The 26,193-nt window shown below is 39.1% G+C and overlaps 1 protein-coding gene across 1 annotated transcript in view; it reads right to left on the bottom strand.

The window, feature by feature from the left end:
• Nucleotides 1-3,933: 3,933 nt before the first annotated feature.
• The window catches only part of LOC124595227 (RAD50-interacting protein 1), a 120,634-nt gene continuing 98,374 nt past the window's right edge, over nucleotides 3,934-26,193 (bottom strand). The window contains exons 10-12 of the mRNA XM_047133882.1: nucleotides 10,336-10,501; nucleotides 10,111-10,244; nucleotides 3,934-4,280 (exon numbers count right to left, since the gene is read on the bottom strand). Coding sequence (XP_046989838.1) covers nucleotides 4,070-4,280; nucleotides 10,111-10,244; nucleotides 10,336-10,501 — 511 coding nt within the window. The 3' untranslated portion in view covers nucleotides 3,934-4,069. The remainder of the gene's footprint in view (nucleotides 4,281-10,110; nucleotides 10,245-10,335; nucleotides 10,502-26,193) is intronic.

Here is a 26,193-nt window from a genome sequence, read left to right as displayed (position 1 = left end):
GTATGTACATAGAAACATGGAATGTGCGGAGCCTATACCAAGCTGGAGCCCTACGCCAGCTGCTAATGCAAGTAAACAGCTATGGTATTGGCTCTTGGCTCTCCAGGAAATTACATGGAAGGGAAGTGATATAGTGGACTAAGGAAATTTCACTATCTTCTATAGTGGCAGGAGGGCAAATACATTCGGTAAAGCTTTTGTGGTCGCTAAAAGACTGAAACATGCTATGATGCGCTTCGAACCAATCAATGAACGGATGTCCACATTAAGATTCAGAGGAAAAATTTTCAACCAAACAATTATAAATGTACATGCACTCACAGAGTAGGCAGATGAACAACAGAAGGATGAGTTTTATAGCAAGGTAGAGCAGTTGTATGAACAAGCTCCCAAACATGACATTAAGATCTTAACAGGAGACTTGAATGCAAAAATATGAAAAGAGGAGGCTTATCAGTCAACAATAGGAAAACACAGTTTCCATGAAACATCAAATCATCTGACATGTTCTACATCCTGGAGGACCTCCTCACTATGGATCAATTTGAATGAAAGTAAATCTAATCTAAACAAATGACAGTGAAATTTTGCTATAAGTAAAAACGTGACTGTCGACAGTACACATTTTCCAAGCAAAAAGGATACACACAGAAACATGGCTGTCATCAGATGGGCAAACTAGAAATCAGATAAACCATATATTGATTGATTGGAGGCATGGATTGGATATAATGGATGTTAGGAGCCAACGTAGAGCTGACTGCAATTCAGACCATCATCTAGTGAGAATTAAGGACAGGCAAAGGATCTCACTATTGAGTAAACAAAAAGGCCACAAACAGCAGAATTTTGACATTAAGAAAATTAAGTTAGAAGAAGTACGGAGAGAATATGAGATGAAAATAGAAGAAGGGATTAAGAACGATACTGAAATATCAAATGAACATATAGAAATAATATGGAAACAATGCAAAATTGCAATACTCAAGGCAGCTGCAGAGGTTTTGGGACATGTATGGGCTCAAAGGAAGGCAGATTGGTTTCATGAAGAATGTATGAGAAGAACTGAGAAGTGTAACATAGCATGAATGAAATTATTTCAGAGAGCAACTAGAGCAAATCTGAATGAATATAATGAGAAGCACCGTGTAGCTAAGAGGGTTTGCAGACAGAAGAAGAGAGCACTAGAAAAGGAAAAAAAATGTAAGAAATTGAACAGCTAGGAGAAGAGAAGCAAGTAAGTGAAATGTCCCAAAAGATTAAAGAAGGAAAAGGCCGGGTTTCAGGCCAGAACAAATATATGTAAAAGTAAACAAGGGGATTTGATGGTGTTGAGTAATAAAATACATGACAGATGGGCAGAATACTTCCAGGTTTTACTGAAACCTGAAGTAGAAGGATTAGAATTAGAAGAACTGGTGGAAATAGCTTGTTATGGACCAGAGGTCTTAACACCAGAACCCACACTGGAGGAAGTGATACAAGCCATTAAGACTTTAAGAAATAATAAGGCACCTGGAGAAGTTCAGGTTCAGGCAGAACTTCTCAAAAGTGGTGGAGAAGCACTATGGACTGCAATACATAATGTAATACTGACCATCTGGCTGGAGGAGAGCATGCCAAGGGAGTGGAAACTAGCTATTATGTGCTCCATACATAAAAAAAGGAGATAACTTAAACTGCCAGAATTACTTGGGAATCTACCTGCTAAATACTACATATAAAGTGTTCCCCAAGATCCTAACTATGAGGCTTACAGATGTGGAAGAGAGATTTGGACGCTATCAGAGTGGCTTTAGAAGAAATAGGTCAACAACTGACCAAATATTCACATTACACATACTACTTGAAAAATGTTGTGAACATCAAATAAACATATTGATTTTAAACAAGCCTATGATAGCATCTCAAGAGTGGGATTGCGAAATGTGATGGAAGAGGCTGTAATACCTAAGAAGCTTGTTAAACTTACTATGAAGACCATTAGTGAAACCAACTGTAAAGTAAAAATACAGGGTGAAATCTCCAGAGAAGTGGAAGTGAAGAAAGGACTGAGACAGAGTGTCAATATCCCCTCACTGCTATTCAACCTCTGTCTAGAAAAAGTCATAAGTCAGATAGAGGAGGAACCATTTTTAATTGTTCACTGCAGTAGCTGGGCTATGCAGACAATGTGGCATTACTTGCATGAAACACTGCTGTGCTGTCTGATGCCCATCAATAACTGGAGAGAGGTACAAGGCAACTTGGCCTGGTAGTCAATGTCAAACAGATCAAGTATATGGCAATGACTAACCACTGAAACCATCAAATCTCAGGATAGCCAACAAGGAGTTTGAAAGGGTGAGAGACTTCAAGTACATCAGATCAACTATCACAGAGACATCAGCAGCGAGGTGAAAGCTAGAATAGCAGCAGGCAATGGATGCTACTTAGCCACAATACCCACGCTTAGGAGTACACCTCTGTTACAAAAATCTAAAATCCTCATTTACAAAACAATTATAAGAGCAGTTATTATGTATGGTGCCAAGACATGGACCATGAGTGTAAATGAGGAAAGGATCCTTAGCATTTGGGAGAGAGAGGTTTTGCGTAAGACGTACAGCCCAATATAAGATCAAGAAGGTTGGCGCATCTGTGCGAATGCAGAATTATAACAACTTTTTGAAGTATCTGACATTGTCTTTACCATTAAAATAAGAAGACTGCAGTGGGCAGGACATGTAGTCAGAATGGAGGAAGATAAAACATGTATGACGAATTTTGATGGCAAGGCTGGAGGCAGACGACGGAAGGGACATCCCACAAAGAGATGGGTGGACGGAAATGAAAAAGACATGACAAAGCATTGAAGAAGACTTAACAAAGCTGGGTGTCAGAGGATGGAGATGGAAAGCTATGGACCAGATAGAATGGCAAGATATTGTGATATGCAGGGCAAGGCTCCTCAAGAGCTGTAGAGCCGAGGAATAAGTAAATAAGTAAAATTCATTATAAAGGTGCAGAAGTCACATGTGGTAAATTTTCTGCACTTTATATGCTTTAAAACTTGTGACAGTTCTTCCATAATTATTGAATATACACTTTGTAATAGACAATATATCAAATAGATCCACATATAATACCAGTTATAATCATAACACTACGAATGTTTTTCACTTGCTTTCCATAATTATTTTCTCAACTTTCTCCCTGTGGCATACAATTAGAAAAGTCAGTTTCCTGGGCTGATAGGAACCACAGTGACTAAACGGTAATAGCTCTTTCCAGTGTAGAATGGAATGAAATGAAATGAAACAAGTGTATGGCATCATTGTTCGGGAGACCCCATCCGAGGAAGTTCAGCCGCAAAGTGCAAGTCTTATTTCAGTTGATGCCACATTGGGCAACATGTATGCTGGTGATGAGGATGAAATGATGATGAAGACAGCACAACACCCAGTCCCTGAGCAGAGAAAATCTCCAACTTGGCTAGGAATCGAACATGGACCCTCTTGCATGGGAGGTGAGCACATTACCACCCAGCTAAGTAGGCGGTCAGTGTAGAAAAATATCATGAAATACACTTTTCTCCATATGCATTTTTTCTTCTCATGTATAATCATTTTTTAAAAATTTATTACTGATATCTGAGAAACTGTTGATCATGTATAACACTTTATATGGTATCTGCTTGTGACAGAAAAAAAAACCTTTTTTCAGTTTCAATTTGTGGTGTTCACTCTAAAAGTTTGGTTGTAAAGCTGATGATGTCAAATTCAAAAATTATTGCCTAGTCACTAAAAGAGACTCTACTCTTAAGTTTGTAGATATAAGTAAGGACAATAAATGACAAAGGGATAGAAATGGAGGAATCGAGGCAGGGGGGAGGGGGTGGGGGGAAGAGAAAGGGATACCAAATTGTTCTTCGCAGATAATGACAAGATAATATTATGATTTTTCTTTCCTTTTTTTCAGCAAAATTATTAGCAGACATTATAAATACATGGTACCACTGTTATTGTCTTAAGACTACAAGTGGCAGAAGGGTACCATTTTCATATTTGTTTAAAGTGAGAGTCTCACATTAAGGCAGTTGGCGGACATCAATGCGTAAACTCAAAACCTGTAAAGCTCTTTCAGGTGTTAAGTGCTGGATACCAGCCTCCAGCAGTGATTGTGATCGTCCACCTACAAAGTCTTCATGATCAACATCCTCACACACCTTTGCCAATATGCTATGGAGCTGATGTGCAGATGCTCTGGGTAGATTCAGCAGAAGGCACGCTTCCTTTACTCTATAACAATAGTAATTATGTTAAAGTTGAATTACTGATGAAGAGATACAATACATTCTAACATAATTTCATTTTAAAGAACAACTATTCAGAATGCATATACATCAATCCACAGATCTTCAGTCAATATGAGACACTGTAAGATTCTAATGAAAAGAGAGACTCCTTAAATTTAGCTTTTGACAATAACACAGGATGAAGTTGAAAAAAATGAGAAGGACATGATATTATAATTTTTGTTAAAAACGAGATTTTCTCAAATGCTTTTACTTAATTCACAATTTATCTCTAAAAACTCAAATTCTCAATAAAAGCAATAAGTCAAATCTTGTTTTTATGTGGTAATGAAATGAAAATTCTCTCTTTCACATAAAAACTCTGTACTGCCACCATGCTTCATTTAGTCATTCTGTAACTCTTTTGTGCAATCACTTTTTGAAAGTGAGAGAATACATATTTGCACAAGTTAATTTTTGGCACTTATTCCAAATAGATGTCACCACACAATACAGTAATAATGGAAGTAAACTGTTTCTAAAATGATTATTTCTGAGCTCTGTATTCTTTTACAACATGTATCTCCTACTTTTTTAATTTGATATAAATTTTGTATAGGAAAAGTTATATAACACATCAAGGCTCCGTTTTGAGTCCACTGCTTTTCCTCATCTTTATTAATGATCTTCCTCTTTGTTCTGAGACAAACAGCAAATTTACCCTGTTTGCTGATGATACCACAATTCAATTGACGATTTGATAGATCATGATCTTGAACAAACTACAAGTACTGTTTTTAATGACATCTTAAATTGGTTCTCCTCAAATGGTCTCTCACTCAATGCAGATAAAACTCATTATACGAGGTTCCATACACCACAAAGTAATCTCGATGAAATTAACATAAAATGCATAAAATGTAGAGATCAACCAATACAGAAAGTTGAAGATACAAAATTCCTGGGTGCTTACATAGACAGCAAATGTAATTGGTCAGTTCACCTTCTTCATCTATGTAAAAAACTTAGCTCGGCAACATTTGCATTATGGGTAATTTCTTCAGTGGCTGAAGTTGACACCATTAAGGTTGCCTACTTTGACTACTTCCACTCATTGATGTCATATGCTATCATATTCTGGGGGAACCAACCACTTGCAAAAAAAATTTTCACCATCCAAAAACAAAGCAATCAGAATAATGTGTGGGATCCATCAAAGACATTCTTGCAGGCACTTGTTTCGGATGATAGGTATCCTAACAACTGCCTCACAGTATATTTTTTCCTTGCTGACCTTTGTGTGCAAAAATTATTCTATCTATCACGACAACAGTAAATTCCATGGCTGTAACACCAGAAACAAAAACAATCTACATTTCGAAATGAAACGTCTCACTCTGGTACAAAAAGGAGTTTAATACTTCAGCATTAAGCTGTTCAATGCTCTACCACTACATATCAAATGTGTTCATACAGAACTGCCAAAATTTAAGCAAGTTCTCAAAGATTACCTGACAGAGAAATCTTTTTATACTGTGGATGAATATCTGAAAGAAAATGTATACCATCACTAAACTTAATGTGTCTAGAAGTAGTTCAATTGATTTTATTGTGCATTTGAGCATTAGCATACTTTTTGTAACAGCAAATTGGCTGTACCTGTATTTACTCTTGTAGGTCTAATATCTGATTTAACTTTGTGCTCTTATCTTTAACCTTTATTTGTTTTCTGTTAAATGCTTGTTATGTTATCTAGCTGACATTGTATCTATTACTGTATTTATAGTATGTCTTATGTAAACTATGTACAATTTGACATTGAATTGCCCTTGTATTTATTGTAAGTTTAAATTGAAACCAGTACAATTTGACACGTTCCATATCTTTGTGATTGAGTCACAAACTGGATCTACGGAACATGAAATAAATAAATAAATAAAATAAATAGATGGATCCTGGACTGGATTTCCCAAATCAAGTCTTCTCCTTGTGAATGCCATCAACTAATTGTCTTTGACTACATTATTTCTATATAACATCAATGGAAATTTTTGGAAGGGAAAATATGTAAAATAAGGGAAAGGAAACAAATCATCTGTAGTGGACTGATGCATGGTGCACAGAAACATGTAATAGAAAAGTGAACACATACTAGCTTTCGAGCTTTTGCTCTTTTTCTAGTAGAAGTACACACATTCACGCACACAATCGCACAGACAACAAATATACACTCCTGTGGGATGGCGAGATTGATTATTTAAAGCACTTGCATGGGAGGATGGAGATGGGGAGGGGTATGGAAGGAGGCACGACACAATTAGAAGGTTGTGGGGGTAATGGTAGGCAGGTCTTTTGACAGATGACTCAGCTGCTACCCAATATGAAAGGAGTTCACAGTGTAGAGCATATGAGAGAGACGAGGAGGGGAGGGGAGAAAGGAGAGGAATGTGGTGATACTGAAGGAGACAGGGAGGGAAGAGAGAAAGGGAGAGGAGTGGAAAAATAGGAAGGGAGGAGGAAAAAGGGAGGAGGAAAAAGAGAGAGAGAGGAGGGAAAAGAGGGACAGAGCAGGAAAAAGGGGGGAGGGAGGGGGAAGGGGATAGAAAGGAGGAAAAGGGAGAGAGAGGGGGGAGGATGCCCACATGAGGACAAAGGAGGGAGGAAGATTGATGGGAGAAGGCTGCACAGGACCTGAATGCAGGAGTGGTATAGACAGAAGAGAGAAGGAAAAAGATAATGTGAGGCAGTGGGGAACAGGTTAGCAGAGGTTTAGGTCAGGGGAATTGCGAGAGTGCAGCACATGCTCTAGAGACAATTCCCACTTGTGTTGTTCAGAGGAAGTAGTGCTGGAAGGTACACTGAAGAGCCAAAGAAACTGGTACACCTGTCTAATATTGTGTATGGCCCCTGCGAGCATGCGGAAGTGCCGCAACATGATGTGGCATGGACTCGACTAATGTCTGAAGTAGTGCTGGAGGTAACTGACACCATGAATCCTGCAGGTCTGTCCATAAATCCATGAGAGTACAAGGATGTTGATACCTCTTGTGAACAGCATGTTGCAAGGCATCCCAGATATGCTCAATAATGTTCATGTTGGTGGCCAGCGGAAGTGTTTAAACTCAGAAGAGTGTTCCTGGAGCCACTCTGTAGCAATTCTGGACATGTAGGGTGTTGCATTGTCATGCTCGAATGTCCCAAGTCCATTGGAATGTACAATGGACATGAATGGATGCAGGTGATCAGACAGGTTGCTTAGTGTCCCCTGTCAGAGTCACATCTAGACGTATCAGGGGTCCCTTATCACTCCAACTGCACATGGCCCACACTATTACAGAGCAACTACCAGCTTGAGCATACCCTGCTGACATGCAGGGTCAGTGGATTCATGAGGCTGTCTCCATACCCGTACACATCCATCCGCTTGATACAACATGAAACAAGATTCATCTGACAGGACAACACAGTTCCAGTCATCAGCAGTTGAATGTCAGTGTTGACGGACCCAGGCAAGGCATAAAGCTTTGTGTCGTGCAGTAATCAAGAGTACACAACTGGGCCTTCAGATCCAAAGTCCCATATCAATGATGTTTCGTTGATTGGTTCACATGCTGACACTCGTTGGTGGCCCTGCATTGAAATCTGCAGCAGTTTGCGGAAGAGTTGCACTTATGTCATGTCGAATGTTTCTCTTCAGTTGTCATTGGTCCTGTTCTTGCAGGATCTTTTTCCGGCTGCAGTGATGCCAGAGCGTCAGAGAGTTGATGTTTTATCAGATTCCTGATATTCATGGTACACTCGTGAAACGGTCATATGAGAAAATCCCCACTTCATCCCTACCTCAGAGGTGCTGTGTCCCATCGCTCATGTGCAGACTATAACAATACATTCGAACTCTCTTAAATCCAACAACTGTGCCAGACACTTCTTATCTTATGTAGGCATTGCCGACCACAGTGCTGTATTCTGCATGTTTACATGTCTCTGTATTTGCATATGCATGCCTATACCAGTTTCTCTGGCACTTCAGTGTAGTATCTAAATGGCCCATGTACAGAAGCAGCTGTTGAAGTCATTAGTTCAGCAACTGGATGGTCAAGATTGCAGTTTGCCACAGTTTTGCAGTGGCCATTTTATTTACCTGTATGTATGTTATGTGCACTGCTGAGAGAGAAAGTATATGAAGTGTTTGCTCACTATAATCAGGGATAATTTCATTTCTGGTGCTTAACAGTTTTCACTTAACTGTTTAAAGTAATTTCTCAATATTTTACACATTACCTTGTCATCACCTTATTACATGTCCCTTTATTTTGACTAAATACAACGTGGCAGAGGATTGTTCACTTTGCTTCAGTGCCATGAGGCTGTAACCTCTCTATTGTACTCCATATTTTTGGACACGCTGGAGCTCAGTGTGAAGGCAAGGGGAAAATGAATATTCTTTTCATAATGTAAATACAAGAATATGTGATTAAAAAAATACATAAATTAAAGAAAAATGTTGTGGCCAATGAATCTGAAACAAGTTACTGTTTTTCAATAGCAAATTACATCTATACACTGACTGGTTCATTCATCATTATTTATCTGTACTTCATTTATTCTTTGTTACTCACTCTACTGCATTGCTCTCAATGGGTTCACATGACACTTATTACACTCTTTAAGGGCTACAGGTTTTGTAAATTCACAATCAGTATGAAGAGGTAGTCTGTGTGAGGGTGGGGGGAAGGGATTTTGAGTCTGAGATTATATGCCCTTACAAGAAATGTATAAGTTATGTGAGCTGAAGGATAAAATGTTTCTTGTGTTTTTGACTGTTTGTGATATTACTGCAGTTATTCTGAAACATTCACTGGGGCATTGTGTACAGCTGGCTGCTGGGAGATAGACGGCCCAGGAAACAAGGAACTAAAATGATGACTACAGTGTTGAGAAACTTTGAGGGAACACACTATATTAGTTCTTAACATGAATTATTTTAATTTTTGTTTGGTTGGGCACAAAAATTAGACGAGTTGGTAATAAGTTCTTTAATTTCACATGTGTGTTTATAAATGGTTCTGACAACTGAAAGGGCACTGGTCCTAAACAGACAGAAAAATTTGATTTAATATGAAATTAGAGAATACTTAAGGAAGAAAATACAATTTTCTTTGAAATTTTCTGCAGGTTGTTTGGAGTTTCCTAGTTACATGAGATACATTAACTAGAAAAAGAAGACATCCAGCTAAATCATAGAGAAAAGCCACCACAGTTTAAGAAGTACAGGCACCAGTCATCATCATAAAGAAAATTGTAACTAACTAAATAGTAGTTTGTTAGTTTTATTATGAAACAGTTAGGAATACAAAACTATCAACCTTTACTTAGTACGAGCGACACATCAACCTCTTGAGTACTCATTATTTGTGCCTGGAGCACTAAAACTGCCTGTTCTCACTTCTTACACAATACATTTCATTAATTGTATATGCAATGAAATGAATAAGGTGAGAAATGAGGTAAATCAAATAAAAATTGTTGTTATTTTTTAGTGCTTTCAGTAGGGCCATTCCAATATGCTAATCAAGGTTTGTATGTCTCTTTAGTCTGTGTGTTGTGGGTAACTCTTCTAATTCATTATTTAAACGTATCAATTTTAAGTTAATTTCACATTTCAGCCACGTTTTAAACCATTTACGTTATCATTATTTCTTTTCAAATCCACATGAAAGTGTTTATGGTTCTGCATGAAAAATGCCAAGTACATCTGTTCAGAACAGCTTTTACATTCTTAAACTCCATGCATTCTTTGAAACCAGATACTTTATAGAGACTTAGATACTCACATTGCAAAATGTGCCTCTGGTTTACTAGTATATTGTGCAAACAGTGGGAAAAGGTTTTGAGTCATGTCAAACTGCAACTGGATTGCACCACCCTCATTAAACCTGTTCATCAGAATTACTTCTTCATATATGAACTGCAAAATATAATGCAAAATATAAGCATAAGCAGGACAGAAATAAGTCACTGATAACAATACTAATATACCATTAAGTGAATTGAGGAACCTGATTTAATTCTGAAGCTATAGCCTCCCAGGTCTCGGTGAACAGTGGCACTGACAGTAAGTTCTGCAACTGGTGCAGTCTTGTGGCAAGCACTTGGAACATTGGGCAGGCACTTGGTGTAACAGATGGTGACACAAGTTCTCGTGGTGACGGCATGGCATACCACCTAAATAAATGATGGAATACATAATTACATAGTAAAGATGGTAGGAATCAGGAAAAGTGTGTAAGTTATAAAAATGGGTGTTAACTAATGGAGAAAATAAATCAATGAATGACATTCAAAAATGATTTATAAATTATGTTAGCCAAATGATTAAATGTAGATGTATGTGTTATATACGGTACACATCTGAGTAATGGTAATAGAGAAGTTTATAACTGAATCAAATCTTTGTTTTACGTTATTGCTAACTCACTCGCTCTTCACAGTTCAGAATGAAATTGGAAATTTTTTTATAGGAGGTCAAGGAGGGATGTTTAAAATTAGCCAAAGCTAGAACACACAGCCAGAATACCAAGAAGGAAAGGGAAAGTTCTCCTTCTACATGACTATTCTGCAGTTCACTACTAAGTGCCTGGCAGAGGGTTCATCAAACCATCTTCCAGCTATTTTGCTACTGTTCTCTTCTCAAACAGTTGTGGGAAAAACAAACATTTAAATCTTTCTGTGCAAGCTCTGATTTCTCTAGTTTTCTTACAGTGATCATTTCTTCCTTTGTAAGTGGACAGCAACAAAGTATTTTGGCATTTGGAGGACAAAGTTGGTAATTGAAATTTCATGAGAAGATCCTGCCCCCAACAAAAAAAGGCCTTTGTTTGAAAGATTGAGATTGCCACTCCAATTCACATATAATATCTGTGGTTCTCTCTCACCTTTTACAAGATAATACAAAAGAAGCTGCCCTTCTTTGAACTTTTCTGATGTCCTCTGTCAATCCTATTTGATGTGGATCCCACACTGTGCAGCAATACTACAGAAGAGGACAGACAAGTGTAGTGTTGCTGCTCTCTTTAGTACACTTGTTACATCTTCTGAGTGCTCTGCCAGTAAATCACAGTCTTCGGTTCACTTTTTCCACAACAATATCTGTGTGACTTTTCCAATCTACAATGAAGAACCAAAGAAATTTGTGGACCTGTCCCTGTGAGTACACAGAAGGGCAGAAACACGACATGGCATGGACTTGACTAATGTCTGAAGTAGTGCTGGAGGGAATTGACACTGTGACTCCTGCAGGGCTGTCCATAAATACATAAGAGTATGAGTGGGTGGAGATCTCTTGTGAACAGCACATTGCAAGGCATCCCAGATATGCTCAATAATGTTCATGTCTTGGTAATTTGGTGGCCAGTGGAAGTGTTTAAGCACAGAAGAGTGTTCCTGGAGCAACTCTGTAGGAATTATGGATATGTGCAGTGTCACATTGCCCTGATGGAATTTCCCAAGACCGCTGGAATGCACAATGGACATGAATGGATGCAGGTGATCAAACAGGATGCTTATGTATGTGTCACCTGTTCAAATCATATCTAGACATATCAGGAGTCTAGTATCACTCCAACTGCACATGATCCACATCATTACAAAGACTCCACCAGCTTGAACAGTCCCCTGCTGACATGCAGGATCATGGATTCATGATGTTATCTCCATACCCGTACACATCCATCACTTGATACAATCTGAAATGGGACTTATCCAATCAGGCAACATGTTTCCAGTCATCAACAGTCCAATGTCAGCGTCAACGGGCCCAGGCAAGGCATAAAGCTTTGTGTTGTGCACTCATCAGTGGTACATGAGTGGGCCTTTGGCTCGAAAAGCCCATATCACTGATGCTTCATTGAATGGTCTACATGCTGACACTTGTTGATGGCTCAGCAATGAAATTTGCGGCAATTTACAGAAGGGTTGAATTATGTCATGTTGAATGATTCTATTCTGTCACCATAGGTCCCATTCTTTCAGAATATTTTTCTGGCCATAGGCAATGTTGAGATCTGACGTTTTACCTGATTCCTGATATTCACGATACACTCGTGAAATGGTCGTATGGGAAAATCCCCAATTCATTGCTACCTCAGAGATGCTGTGTCCCATCACTCATGTGCCAGCTCTAACACCACATTCAGACTCACTTAAATCTTGATAACCTGCCATTGTAGCAGCAGTAACTAACAGCTGCACCAGACACTTGTCGTCTTATATATGGGCTGCCGACTGCAGCGCCATATTCTGCCTCTTAACATATCTCTGTATTTGAATATGCATACCGATACCAGTTTCTTTGGCACTTGAGTGTAAGTTATTTGTAACTGTAGTCCCTAAACATTTAGTTAAATCCACAGTCTTTAGATTTGTGTGATTTATCATGTAAGCAAAATTTAGCAGACTCTTTTTAGTGCGCATGTAGATGACTTCAAGCTTTTCGTTATTTGGATTGTCTGCCCCAATAGCTGAGTGGTCAGTGTGACGGACTGCCATCCTACAGGGCCAGGTTCAATTCCTGGCTGGGTCGGAGATTTTCTCCGCTCAGGGACTGGGTGTTGTGTTGTCTTCATCATCATTTCATCCCCCATCTGGCGCACAGGTCGCTCAGACCTGCACCAAGGTGGCCGGACCGGCCCCGCAAGGGGCCTCCCAGCCAACGATGCCAAATGCTCATTTCCATTTTCCATTATTTGGATTCAGTTGTCACTTTTTACACCATGCTGATATCTTGTCAAAATCATTTTTCAACCAGTTTTGATCATCTGATTACCTTAGAAAATGGTAAATGACAGCTTACCTTAGAAAATGGTAAATGGGAGCATCATCTGTAAACAATCTTAGAGGGGTGCTCACGCTGTCTCCTAAATTGTTTTTATACATCACGAATAGAAAAGGGCCTATAACACTTCTTTGGGGAATGTCAGATACCACTTCTGCTTTACTTTATGATTTTATGTCAGTTACTATGAACTGTGACCTTTCTGACAGGAAATCATGAGTCCAGTCGCACAACTGAGCCAATACTCCATAGCTTCACAATTTGATTAGAAATAGTTTGTGAGGAATGGTGTCAGAAGCCTTCTGGAAATCTAAAACTGAAATCCATTTGACATCCGTTGTTAATAGCACTCACTACTTTGTGTGAATAAAGAGCTAGTTGTGTTTGACAGGAATGACATTTTCTGAATCTGTGTTGACTATTTGTTAATAAATCTTTATCTTCAAGATAATTCATAATGTTTCAACACAGTATATGATCCAAAATCCTACTGCAAATCAATGTTAGTGGTGTGGGACTGTAATTGAGCGGATTACTCCTGCTTCCTTTCTTTAGTATTGGTGTGTCCTCTACAACATTCCAGTCTTTAAGTATGGATCTTTTGACAAGGGAATGGTTGTGTATGATTGGTAAGTATGGAGCTATTGCTTCAGCATACTCTGAAAGGAACCTAACTGGTATATAATCTGGACTGCAGGCCTTGCCTTTATTAAGTGATTTAAGCTGTTTCACTACTCTAGGGCTACCTGATCTAAGTTATTAAGTATGGATGTTGGCAGTTGTTCTTATTAAAATTCTGGAATATTAACTTCGTCTTCTTTGGTGAAGGAAATTGGGGAAAGCATGTTCAGTAATTCTGCTTTAGTGGCACTGTCATCAGAAACATTACCATTGCTACAGTGCAGTGGAAATATTGATTGTGTCTTGCCACTGGTGTACTTTCCATATGACTAGAACCTCTTTTGATTTTCTGCTAGATTTTGAGACAGAGTTTTATTGTGGAAACCATTAAAAGCATCTCACACTGAATCCATGCTAAGTTTTGAGCTTCAGTAAAACATCACCAATCTTGGAGATTCTGCATTCTTTTAATTTTGCATGTTTTTTTCATCACTTCCACAACTGTGTTCTGACTTGTTTTGTGTACCATGGGAGATCAGAATAATTTCTTGTTAATTTATTTGGTGTATACCTCTCAATTGCTGTCAATACTGTGTCTTTTAATTAAAACATAATCTGGTCTACACTTACATAGTCAGAATGGAACAAGATGAAATCCTCTTTTAGGGAGGCATCATGTGAATTTTTCTCTTTCAAATGGACACACTTTGCATTTATTTTTGGTGGCTTTGGATGTTATGGCAATCACACACACTACAATGATCCTATGATCACTAATCCCTCTATCCATCATAATGCTCCATATTCGCTCAGGATTATTTGTTGTTAGGAGGTCAAGTATGTTTTCACAATCAACTGCACTATGAGTGGGCTCCTGCACTAAGTGCTCTAACAATTTTTTGGAAAAAGCATACAGTATGATTTTGGACAATGCTTTATGCCTACCATCAACTTTACACATGTATTTTTTCCAACATATCAAGGGTATTCTAGAATGAACTTTCACTCTACAGCAGAGTATGCGCTGATATGAAACTTCCTGGCAGATTAAAACTGTGTGCTGGACCGAGACTCGAACTCGGGACCTTTGCCTTTCGTGGGCAAGTGCTCTACCAACTGAGCTACCCAAGCACGACTCATGTCCCATCCTCACAGCTTTAATTCCGCCTGTACCTCGTCTCCTACCTTCTAAACTTCACAGAAGCTCTCCTGCGAACCTTGCAGAACTAGCATTCCTGGAAGAAAGGATATTGCGGAGACATGGCTTAGCCACAGCCTGGGGGATGTTTCTAGAATGAAATTTCCACTCTACAGCAGAGTGTGCGCTGATATGAAACTTCCTGGCAGATTAAAACTGTGTTCCGGACCGAGACATCATTCTAGAAACATCCCCCAGGCTGTGGCTAAGCCTTGTCTCCGCAATATCCTTTCTTCCAGGAATGCTAGTTCTTCAAGGTTTGCAGGAGAGCTTCTGTGAAGTTTGGAAGGTAGGAGACGAGGTACTGGCAGAATTAAAGCTGTGAGGATGGGGCATGAGTCGTGCTTGGGTAGCTCAGTTGGTAGAGCACTTGCCCGCGAAAGGCAAAGGTCCCGAGTTCGAGTCTCAGTCCGGCACACAGTTTTAATCTGCCAGGAAGTTTCATATCAAGGGTAGACTGAAGTCACCACCAACTGTATGAGTCTTTACCTATTCAAAATGAGACTCAAGTTTTCTTTGAACTGTTCAGCAAGTATATCATCTGAGTGAGGGAGGGAGGGAGGGGGAGGGGGTGGTCAATAAAAGGAATCAATTATTAATTTACTCTGGTTGTTAAGTATAATCTGTACCCATACTAAAATATTTAATTACATTGTACCACTCCAACACAGCTAAATACAAGAATAACATATGAAGTGCTTGGTCTCAGAGAGCAAGCTCATATATATAAGATTATGAAGCAGATGAAGGTTTTTTTCCTTTCTCAATATTAATATAGAGGGGGAGGAAATTAGAAAAGAGGGGGAAGACATGAGAAAATAAATGCTTTGTGACAACGGTTATAATGACAGTAATTAAGCAATCATAAAAATAAAGATTGCTGAGGGAGATCACATCCAGCCAAGCCTGTGTTGTATGTTGCAGTCTCCCTCACTTATTAACTAAATAACAGCCATGGAGCTCAGAAAGATTCAGCATGTATAAATTAACAATCACAAATATACTGTCATTTACGCAGACCAGAAAATGGTTAAAAATAAATAAATAAATAGCAACTAAACAAGTGCACATAGGATTTACACTCTGAGGGAACTGTGCAAACTTAATTACGTCATTGTCGTGTTCGTTTCTCCTTTATCTCCAGCATCAGGCCAAATTGAGCAATTTATGGTACTTCTCCACTTTCCCCTGTCTTTGAGTATTCTTCTTCTATAACTGTTTTGTTCCAGTCCTGATTCTGTGTTCTTAAACTTGTATTTATTGAATAAATCCATACTGCTCTAGATATCCCTCTTGTCCTCAAACTTGGCCTCCATCATTCATTTTAGCATTCTTCCATTCTCTTCACATGTCCAAACCATTTTAATCTGTTATTCTCAATTCTGTCATTCAGATTTTCTGCTCTAATTTCATTCCTAACATCTTCATTTCTCATTCTCTCTCTCTCTTTAATCAAGACAGTCAGTGGTTTTGAAAGCAGAAAAGAATACTAAAGTCTCAATAGTAGAAAAAGTGGAGGAACTTTAATATTATATAACCTGTAGTGTATGTATTCCACAGGAGCAGCAACAAAAGGCATCTTTTCTCTGCATTAGCTGTGGCTTAAGCCTATGCTGGTGGTAGCTCTAAAATGTCTTTGGGAGTCTCATCATAATAATAGCCTGTATATGGAATGGTAATTAAAAACCAGCTTCGGATAAAGTTGGGGCATAGCTTGCAAGCAGCACACAGTTCATTGGGTGGTGGGGAAACTGTGAGAAGTGGACAACTAGTCACAGACTCATTGAATGTGGGCATCATTAATGTGATGACCCTGACTGGGAAGGCAGAAGAGCTGATAAACTTCATGGAGACAGAAAATGTAGAAATGCTGGAGGTTACTGAAGCTAGGTGGAAGGAAAGAGGAAGGAGGAAAATGAGGAAAGGATATGCACTTTACTGGAGCAACAGACAAGGGGCCAAAAATGGAGTGGGTATAATAGTAAAACCAACCCTACAAGAATAGGTGGAAGCAGTAGAATACACAAGTGACGGGATGATGAAGTTTTGGCTGAGGACAAATAATGGAGTGAAGGATTTTATTCAAGCATATGCACCACAGACAGGAGATATAAAGAGGAGAACATTGATGAATACCAAGAAAAATATGGGAATGAAATTACAAATATGGAAGTGATAGTGATGAGTGACTTGAGTGCACGTGTGGGAGGGAAAGGCTAGGGATGGAAGGATTAATTGGTCCATATGGATATGAGGACAAAATGAGGAAGGAGAGAAACTGATTGATTTTTGTACAAGAAATGGTTGATTGTGGGCAACATGTGGTGCAAGGAGAAAAAAAGCCAAAAAATAAATCCTAGGAGAAGCTTAAGATGGAGACCATCGAAGAGTTGTGACAAAGATGAGGATGGGTAATATGGACAGAATAAAGGCAGATAGGGAGAAGAAAATAGAAGTGGGGAAACTTAGGGAGTTACTTAAGCTTAATATCCCAAGCACTGATTGTGGACATGTGGAAGAGGAACTGGGTTAAGTTCAAAGATGTGTTTGTAAGCTCCGCAGAAAACACCTATGGCAGAATGCGTGGAAGTGCAAAGGATAAGGAGACACCATGGTGGAATCAGAAGGTGAAGGAAGCAGTAAAAAGAAAGAAGAAAGCATGCACAAATAGAACACAGGTAAAAAAGGAAGAAAGTAAAAAGCAAATACCAGAAGAGTAAAAAGAATTGTAAGACTGTGATAGCGCAGAAGACAAGAGGAAAAGCTGGAAGGAATTCACACGCAAGTTGGAAAATGATGTTACTGGGGGTTAAATGATGCTGCATGAAATTACAAGGAGTAATAGGAAGAAAAACAGTTATACAAAGCTGGTGAAAGGGGAAAATGGAGAGTTAATAACAAAACCAGAGGAAATACAGAAATATGGAGGAAGTACTCTGACAATCTACTAAATGTGACAAACAGTTCTGAAATGGGTACAGAAGTATGGCATGGGGGCCTGAGCCTGGAAGAAGAGAAAGACATTACAATGTTAGAAGCAGAACTAGCACTGAGAAGAATTAAAACAGGAAAGTCACTGGGGATAGATGAAATGGTGGTGGTGGTGGTGATAAAGGCAGCTGTACCTATTGGGATACATAGGTTTTATAGATTGCTAAGATGCACATGGACTCAGAAATGTGTGCCTAAAGAATAGGAAAACGGAATACTAATTCTAGTGTTCAATACTAGAGACAGAAAAGTATGTGATAGCACCAAGGGATCACTCTGATAACACAAGCAGCAAAAATAATGGAGAAGATACTGGCAAGAAGATTGTGAGAAAAAGAGGGATGTCAGTTAGGAGAGCAGCAGTATGGGTTTCAATATGGTAGCTCAACAGTGGATCCAGTCTTTAGTATGAGACAGTTGATGGGAAGGTGTTGAGAGTACTAGAAAGATCTGGTGATGACATCTCTTGACTTAGTAAATGCTCATATATATGGAAAACAAACAATTGAAAATTTTCAAGCAATGTACGACAAAAGCTTCAGCTGTGCCCAGGTACAAATAGGAAGAATTGATTGGTTCAGCAATGCTACATTGTTGAACAATGAAGTGTGGTGTCACTATTATTATTTATACTGGTGATGTTTGAAATTGTGAAAGAGTCAAAAGAAGCTCATAGAGAAAGAAACATGGAGTTATTGCTGTTGGTTGAAGATATTTTGATGTGGGGGAACCAACAGTTAAGGAGGTACTCTTATGAGAACAAATAGAGATATTAAAAAACTGAGAGATATGGAATGAAACGCACTAATGCACCATGAAGGAAAGCAAGACTATTACGGTGCACTTAATTATGTATGTGGATAATAATAATAATAATAATAATAATAATAAAGAATAGGCCTCCGGTATGTTCTGCCAGTCGTAAAAGGCGACGAAAAGAACAAACCACTAATAGGGCTCACCCCCCTTTTAGTGTGATTAGTTGGTTCAGGACAGAACTAAAGAAGCCTCGGACAAGCGCCGTCATGGTCGGGGACGACGCTTGAACCCTATGCCCGCCCACAATGGTAACGACACTGCTAGCCAACTGGAAAATGATTTAAATCGAAATAGAGGTGTTCTGCAGGATATGCTTCCTGCAACCACCCTAGAAGGAAAACAAAGACAGAGGATGAGATGGTCAGATGAAGTTAATCGACACCTCATGTTCTGTTATTACCAAGCAACAAACCTAGGATCCAACACAACTGGATACAGATCACAAGTATACACAACATTTATTACCAGATACCCAGAATTAAAATTTTTAACAGAACAACGACTAGCTGATCAGATCCGTGTAATAATAAAAAATAACAGGATACCCCAGTCAGAATTAGAAAACATCAAACAACAAGTACAACAAATACTGGAACAAAATAATGTGCAATCAGAAGAAGAAGAAAATACAGTAATGGACTCAAACATCCCAGAGCAAACAAACAAAGAACAACACGCACCAATTAAACAATCAGAGGAAAACGAAATCTTAAGACAGCCACCAGAACAAGCGCAAATAGAACACGAAGTGACACAGATGTTAGATATAGAAGAAAAATTTCAGCTAACATATATAGAATACAAAGACACAAATACAGACATTAGACCATTCTTGCATAGACCACCAAATAACCCACAAGTCGAAACAACAATAAAAACTATCAACACAATCATACACAACAAAATAAATGAAAACACGACTATGGAAGAGTTACAACTACTGGTTTATATAGGAGCACTCACTACACTAAATATACATGCTAGGCAGAGATCGGAACCAACCAACACACAGAAGAAACCCACAAAACCAGCATGGCAACACAGGCTACAGATCAAAATAGAAAAACTGAGAAAAGACATCGGACAGCTAACACAATTTATAAGAAATGAAATCTCGGAAAAAAAACGAAAAAGGTTAGGTAAAATCTCACAACAAGAAGCGACAGAGCAATTAGTGAGTTTATGAGCACAAAAGCATATGACATAAATGGCAAATTCTTCTGATTGCACTGAATGCGAAGCTCAAACTTTTCACGTGGCCAAAGGATCATAGACTTTAGTATGTGACTTAAATTTTACCTTCAATCCTCCACCTGTTCCTGAGAAAAAGGGGTCTTAACAGTCGGACAGACAGATGGATGGACAATAAAGTGATTCCGTAAGGCTTCTATTTTTACTGATTGCGATACAGTATCCTAAAAGGTAAACAATCACAAAGAATATGCCAGAGGAAGAAGCTCATTGTGTTTTCCCCCCTTCACTTATAATTGTTTTTCTTTTTTCTTAAAATTTCCTTCACTTACATTTAGTCTTTTTTCCAAGGGGCAACTCACTTCAGAAAAAACAGCATGTGCAGTACTAACAAGTTTAAAATTAGTTAGAAGTTATACTGATAAATTACTTTACTACTTCCCACCCTGACACTCTGGGCATAAGGGTTCCAGTTAAGGTGTGGCTTGTAATCATTAGATTTTGTCGAAAGCCACAGAAGGTGGACATGTGCAGTTCACGAGTAATGTGCTCTACTCTGAAATGGGTATCCTGCTTAAACACTGAGTTACAGCTGAAGACATCGTGTCACTTGAGTGTGGGGCTTAAAGGCCTTCCTGTTACAAACAAAGAGACCTGGCGTTAAGCCTTCACAGACCTTTCTCAAGAAAATCTGGTGTGCACACCATGAGGGAAAACTTACTGTGGTGAGTGACAGGCACTGAGACTTGAGGCATTCTAAACAGATCTGTCGAGAAAGATGGTCATTTGAAGGGAGACTTTGTCAGGAGATTTTCATGCAAGGTCATTTAACCTTCAAGTGGGCGCACTGCATTTCATAACATGAGTGGGCACGCGGTATACTTTATACGCACGTAAAGGATAGTTGACTTTATGTTACCAAGGAAAACATGTATGAGCAAAATCACAGTTTGATTAGTTTAATTAAACAGTGATATAATAAACTTATATTATATGAACTAAATCACAGTTTAATTGAACAATAATAAAATAAACTTTCAAGTGTTACTGCTCAGTAATGACCCACTCAGAGCATTAAACAGCACAGTTGCATCAGATCCCTATCAAACACTTATTACCTCATAGGCAACTGCCTCATTAGGGGGTTGTGCTCCTAACTTGGAATATGAGTCATTTTCTTGCATGGATCGTAATTTTTGTTCTCACCTGGCTTGCTGCTTATTTTATATTACTGCTGTTCACTTGGGCATACAACAACACAGATTATCACTGTGTTAGCTGAAGCAATAATGAAGGAATAGATGTGGGCTCACATCTGTAAAACAACAATGGAACAGTACAAAACAATGTTATTTGTGGTTACCACAATTTATACATAGGCAAACCCCCTTGAGGGTTAAATGATTCACATGATGTTTCATATAAAGGGTTCTGACTTTGCAGTTTAGAGGCATGTCAGCCAGTTTTCCACTTAGTTTTCAGAGTGTGAACCTGATATCTGCATTCACACTGATGATTACTGTCACCTTGTGACACCTCTGCTTTCATTTCATGTTGTGTTGTATTTCTTTTGGTCTGATGTTTGATGTAGTCACTTTGAGAAAATAACTTTACTGGTCCTCCAGATTCGAGTTCGGGCACTGGCTAACAATTTGTCCCATCAAAAGGAACTTGTTATGAAACATCAAGAATGTGGTGTGGATGAAAATGGAAACAAGAAATATCAAAAACAGTTTATGAAGAAGGACTTACAATGTGGAGTATAGAACTTTAGAACTTTGCATCACTTGAGGTACTCCATATTCTGTCAGAAGAAATTGGTAGATATGAAATGGATTTAACACTGCTACAAGAAATTAGATGCCCAGAAAAAGGGAAGCTGGAAACATACCAACACATATATACTACAGAGGATCCCGGGAGATGGAAATTTAAACAACGATGTAGGCTTCACATTTGGTAAAAGAATAGCAGTGGCAGTAATTGATTTTCACCCAGTTGATAACAGAATAGTTGTTAGGAAACTAAGTAGTAGATTCACAAATATAATAACACTTATGCTACACGCTCCAACTGAGGTAGCAAAGGATGAAAAGAAAGAATGTTTCTATGATAAACATGAAGAGGGAATTAATAAGACAACAGGATATGATATGAAGCTCACTGTTGGAGACGCCAGTGCTAAAGTCATAAGGGAGATCATTTGGAAAGGAACAGCAGGGATAGAAAGCTTACAAACTGGAGGTAATAATGTAACCCATGGATAAATGGCATTAAAGACATAAAAAATTAAAATACAGTTTCAGAAAGAGCAACAGATATGGAAATTTTGATGGAATATTTTGAGAACTTTTTAAATGTTGAATATGGAAGTATAGAAATGGAGGTACAACACAAATATCAGAATGAAGATAACTCAGCTGCACCACCAACACTGACAGAGACAGTAGTCGCAATCCAAAACAAACAAAAACACCAACAACAAAGCTGCAGGGAGAGAGAGAATAGAAGTTGAACTACTTAAAAAGAGAGAAGATACAACTGTGAAACAAATACACTGACGCATGGCCAACATTTGGAATGAAGAAAGAGTGCCAGCTGATTAGGCAGATGTGATCATAGAACTGACCCATAAAAAGCACTTTACAGAGACAAAAAGGGTGGTCAGAAATTACCTTAAGGTGGCAAATTTCTGATGCCACTCAAAGTCACTTTTAAAAGTGCAGACAACTATTCCTGGAATTAGAAAGTGCTAGTTTCTTCCTCAAGGAGGAAGGAGGAACAGTGTAGGGAATATTACAAAGATGGAGCAAGACGAGGAGCACTCACATGTTGTGAAGGGGGAGGGAGGGAGAGAGAGAGAGAGAGAGAGAGAGAGAGAGAGAGAGAGAGAGAGGGGGGGGGGGGGGAGGGGGGTTCAAAGACAGTTCAGTGTAAATATAAAATAAATAATGTATCAGAGTAGCACAAGAGAATTTCTTGGAGTACATTTATTGAAACTGATAAAAAATAAGTCTCCTGATTAATTCATGTACTATAGTTGTTAGTGTGGCCAGGTGACTTAGAGGGTAAGTGCCAGAGTACAAAGCTAAATGTCCAGGGTCTAATCTCCAATCGATTCTAAGATTTTTCCTGACACTTTTTGCTTCTTTCATAGTCTGACAGTTACCTGTTAGCGTGAAAAATGCCAGGATTCACCTTGATTTGGAGTCCATATTAAACTGTAGTTTCTCTATGGGCAGCTGGGTAAGTCAGAGGAATGCTTCCTCACACTAGCAGGCAGGCAATGATGAAATGAAATTGTCAATTCCCTTTTGTCAGTACACTGTATGTGATTGCATACTATCAGACAATGACTCTTCCTGTGGCAATGGAGGTATGGATTTCACATATTTTTAAAACTAAACAATTGCACCACTGTGGTAGAGTAGATTATCAATCTTTACAATTCACTGTCTAAGAAATAGTGAGAACATTTATTTTCTGGGCCAAGAACCATGTACCAGAAAATATTTTATGAATGCCTGAGTTTGCAGAGATAAAATTGCCTCAAGCTTCTAGCCGTGTCAAGTGGTTTAAAATTCATAAGCTTTCAGCTCAGTACTCTTCATCCATTGTCAAGTGGTGGCTATTTTTTGGTTGCTGATACTGTCCTTATACAGCTGTGCTGTCTTTTGTGACATTACACTGCTTGCTCCAAAGGTAATGTTTCCATTGTGTGCCCATTTCGACCTTCTGATAGAGATCCCAAGTCGTGCTTAGCTGCAGGCCACTGTCTTTATTTGGGGGTGTTGTCACAAATTTTTATTTCAATCACTTCTTTTATGATGGTATCCCAGCATCTGTTAGTCCCTGTAGTAACAGATGTCTTGTCAAATGCAATACAATATCTGTTTTCTAGATCATGCTCAGGGTACTGAAGATGAAAACAACTACTGTGTTCTACACATCGCTGTTCAATGGTACACAAAGTCTGTCCGACATAAAACTGTACACATCCACAAGGCATTTTACATACTCGTGGCATTCTGAGGCATATCTTGTCTTTCACAGGCCTCATGAGTTGTCAGATCTTTTCTGGAGTCCTGATGACTGAATCAATTTTATGCCTCTTTAGGAGTTAGCTAATCTTTACTGTTACTGTGCCACACAACAGCAAAAATGCAAGCTTCCTCAGGGTCCTTCAGTTTATGTGTTTTCAGAAAGATGGCTTGCGAAATCTGGCAGTAGGTGTAGCTGTTTTTCTTGAATACATTCTGTGGTGCAGCTGAAAACATTTAGGGAAGCTGTGTCTTATGGAGGCTAATTTATTAAGCTCTCTAGCCTTCCTCTGCCATGCCATGAAGAGAAGACAATTCTACTTTTGCTTTTGTAAGCCACCATGTCAACATTGCTGCGGCCAATAGAACATTTTGTCTTGCCATTTTTGCCCTGCTGCAAGACCACTAAACAGTTGGATACAAACGGCCATGAGCTAATGACTATCTACCTGTGGCTGACAGAGTCACTCTCAGCTTTGGATTGGGAATTGATTGATGCAGCCACAGTAGTATGACAAATGTCATCAGGGAGGACAACCATGGAAATGCAGAAAGGGAAATTGAGCAGGCTTTCACAGCAATGGCATGGGGCAGGATGGACAACAATAGAATGCACTGTAAACAATATGATGATGACGAGAAACATTGACGCAAGTGCCAAGTTGACTGTTAAGAAGGGACTTAGTTTTGCACCATCACCTTTTGCTGACATATTGTGGAACAAGTTGTTCGCAAGATGCCCAGTGAAACTGTAGAAGAAATTCATCGACAAATGGGCTCCATTCTCTCAAAATCCAAGCTGCCAACCTCAAACATCACAAAAGCGTACAGCACTCAGGAAAAATCCTCTCCTCGTAGTCCTGCCACATGAGAAGGTTCGGTTGATGCTGCAGGAGGAGACATGTCAAAAATTATCAAGAGATGTATCATCCGGAATAATGACGAAGACATCGTAGCTTGTCAAGAGGTTTTCACTGGAAGAGAAAGTCATTAAAAATCTCCTCCCTTGGGCACCACGACCACCTACATTGTATAGCCTACTGAAGGTTCACTAGAAGAATGTGCCTCTATGTCCCACTGTGAGCACCATGGGATCACTGACTTACAGACTGCCAGCCGGGGCGGCCGAGCGGTTTCTAGGTGCTACAGTCTGGAACCACGTGGCCGCTACGGTCGCAGGTTCGAATCCTGCCTCGGGCATGGATGTGTGTGATGTCCTTAGGTTATTTAGGTTTAAGTAGTTCTAAGTTTTAGGGGACTGATGACCTCAGAATTTAAGTCCCATAGTGCTCAGAGCCATTTGACTTACAGACTCATGAAACATTTGGCCTGACTCTGCACATTGGTCATTTTGTGCACCACATCAAGAATAAGACCAACTTCATGAATCAAATTAAATGCTTGTGTCTTAGAGACGGAGATGTTATGATCAGCTTTGATGTGCTGTCATTTTTCACACGTGTTCCCAATTATTTGATGATGCCATAGAGGACTTATTTAAGAACACTCTAATCTCATTGAATTTTTGGTATGCTGGAGAATATTTTAATGAGGTTGCCTGTTCTGATGAACATGAAAAGCTGGGAGAATTTTTGGGCCACATCAACAATGTCCATGACAACATCAACTTCATGATGGTGGAAGAGAATGGTGCCTTGCTGTTCCTTGACATCCTTCTCCACTGTAAAGCAAATGTGTTTATCAGCCACAGTGTTGACTGAGAACCCAACCACACAGATCAATATCTGCACACTAGCAATTATCACCATCTGATGCAGAATTGTTGTTCTAAGGACCTGGTGCGTAACGCAAAAGCTGTCTCAGATGCTAAAAACCCGCTGAGGGAACTGAGCCACTTACAGAAAGTATTCAAGGAAAATCACTGCAATACCTGCTAGATTTCACAAGCCATCTTTCTGAAAATATTTAAGTGAGAGAGCATGAGGAAGTTTGCATTTTTATCATTCCGTGGTTCAGTAACAGGGAAGATTAGCCACTCCTTAAAGAGGCATAAAATCAATTTGGTCTTTGAGGCTCAAACGAAAATTTGATAACTCAAGAAGTCTGTGAAAGAAAATGTACACCTCACAACTCTAGGAGTATATGAAATAATGTGTGGACAGCCACACAGACTGTGTGTTCTGCTGAACAGTGCTGTGTGGAACACTAGAGGCGTTTTTGTCTTTGGCATCCTGAGGAATCAGCAGTGGAAGATTTTGCTCTA

The sequence above is a fragment of the Schistocerca americana genome, chromosome 2 (assembly GCF_021461395.2).
Source record: "Schistocerca americana isolate TAMUIC-IGC-003095 chromosome 2, iqSchAmer2.1, whole genome shotgun sequence".
Lineage (NCBI taxonomy): Eukaryota > Metazoa > Arthropoda > Insecta > Orthoptera > Acrididae > Schistocerca > Schistocerca americana.
This window is presented reverse-complemented; position numbering and strand designations above follow the sequence as displayed.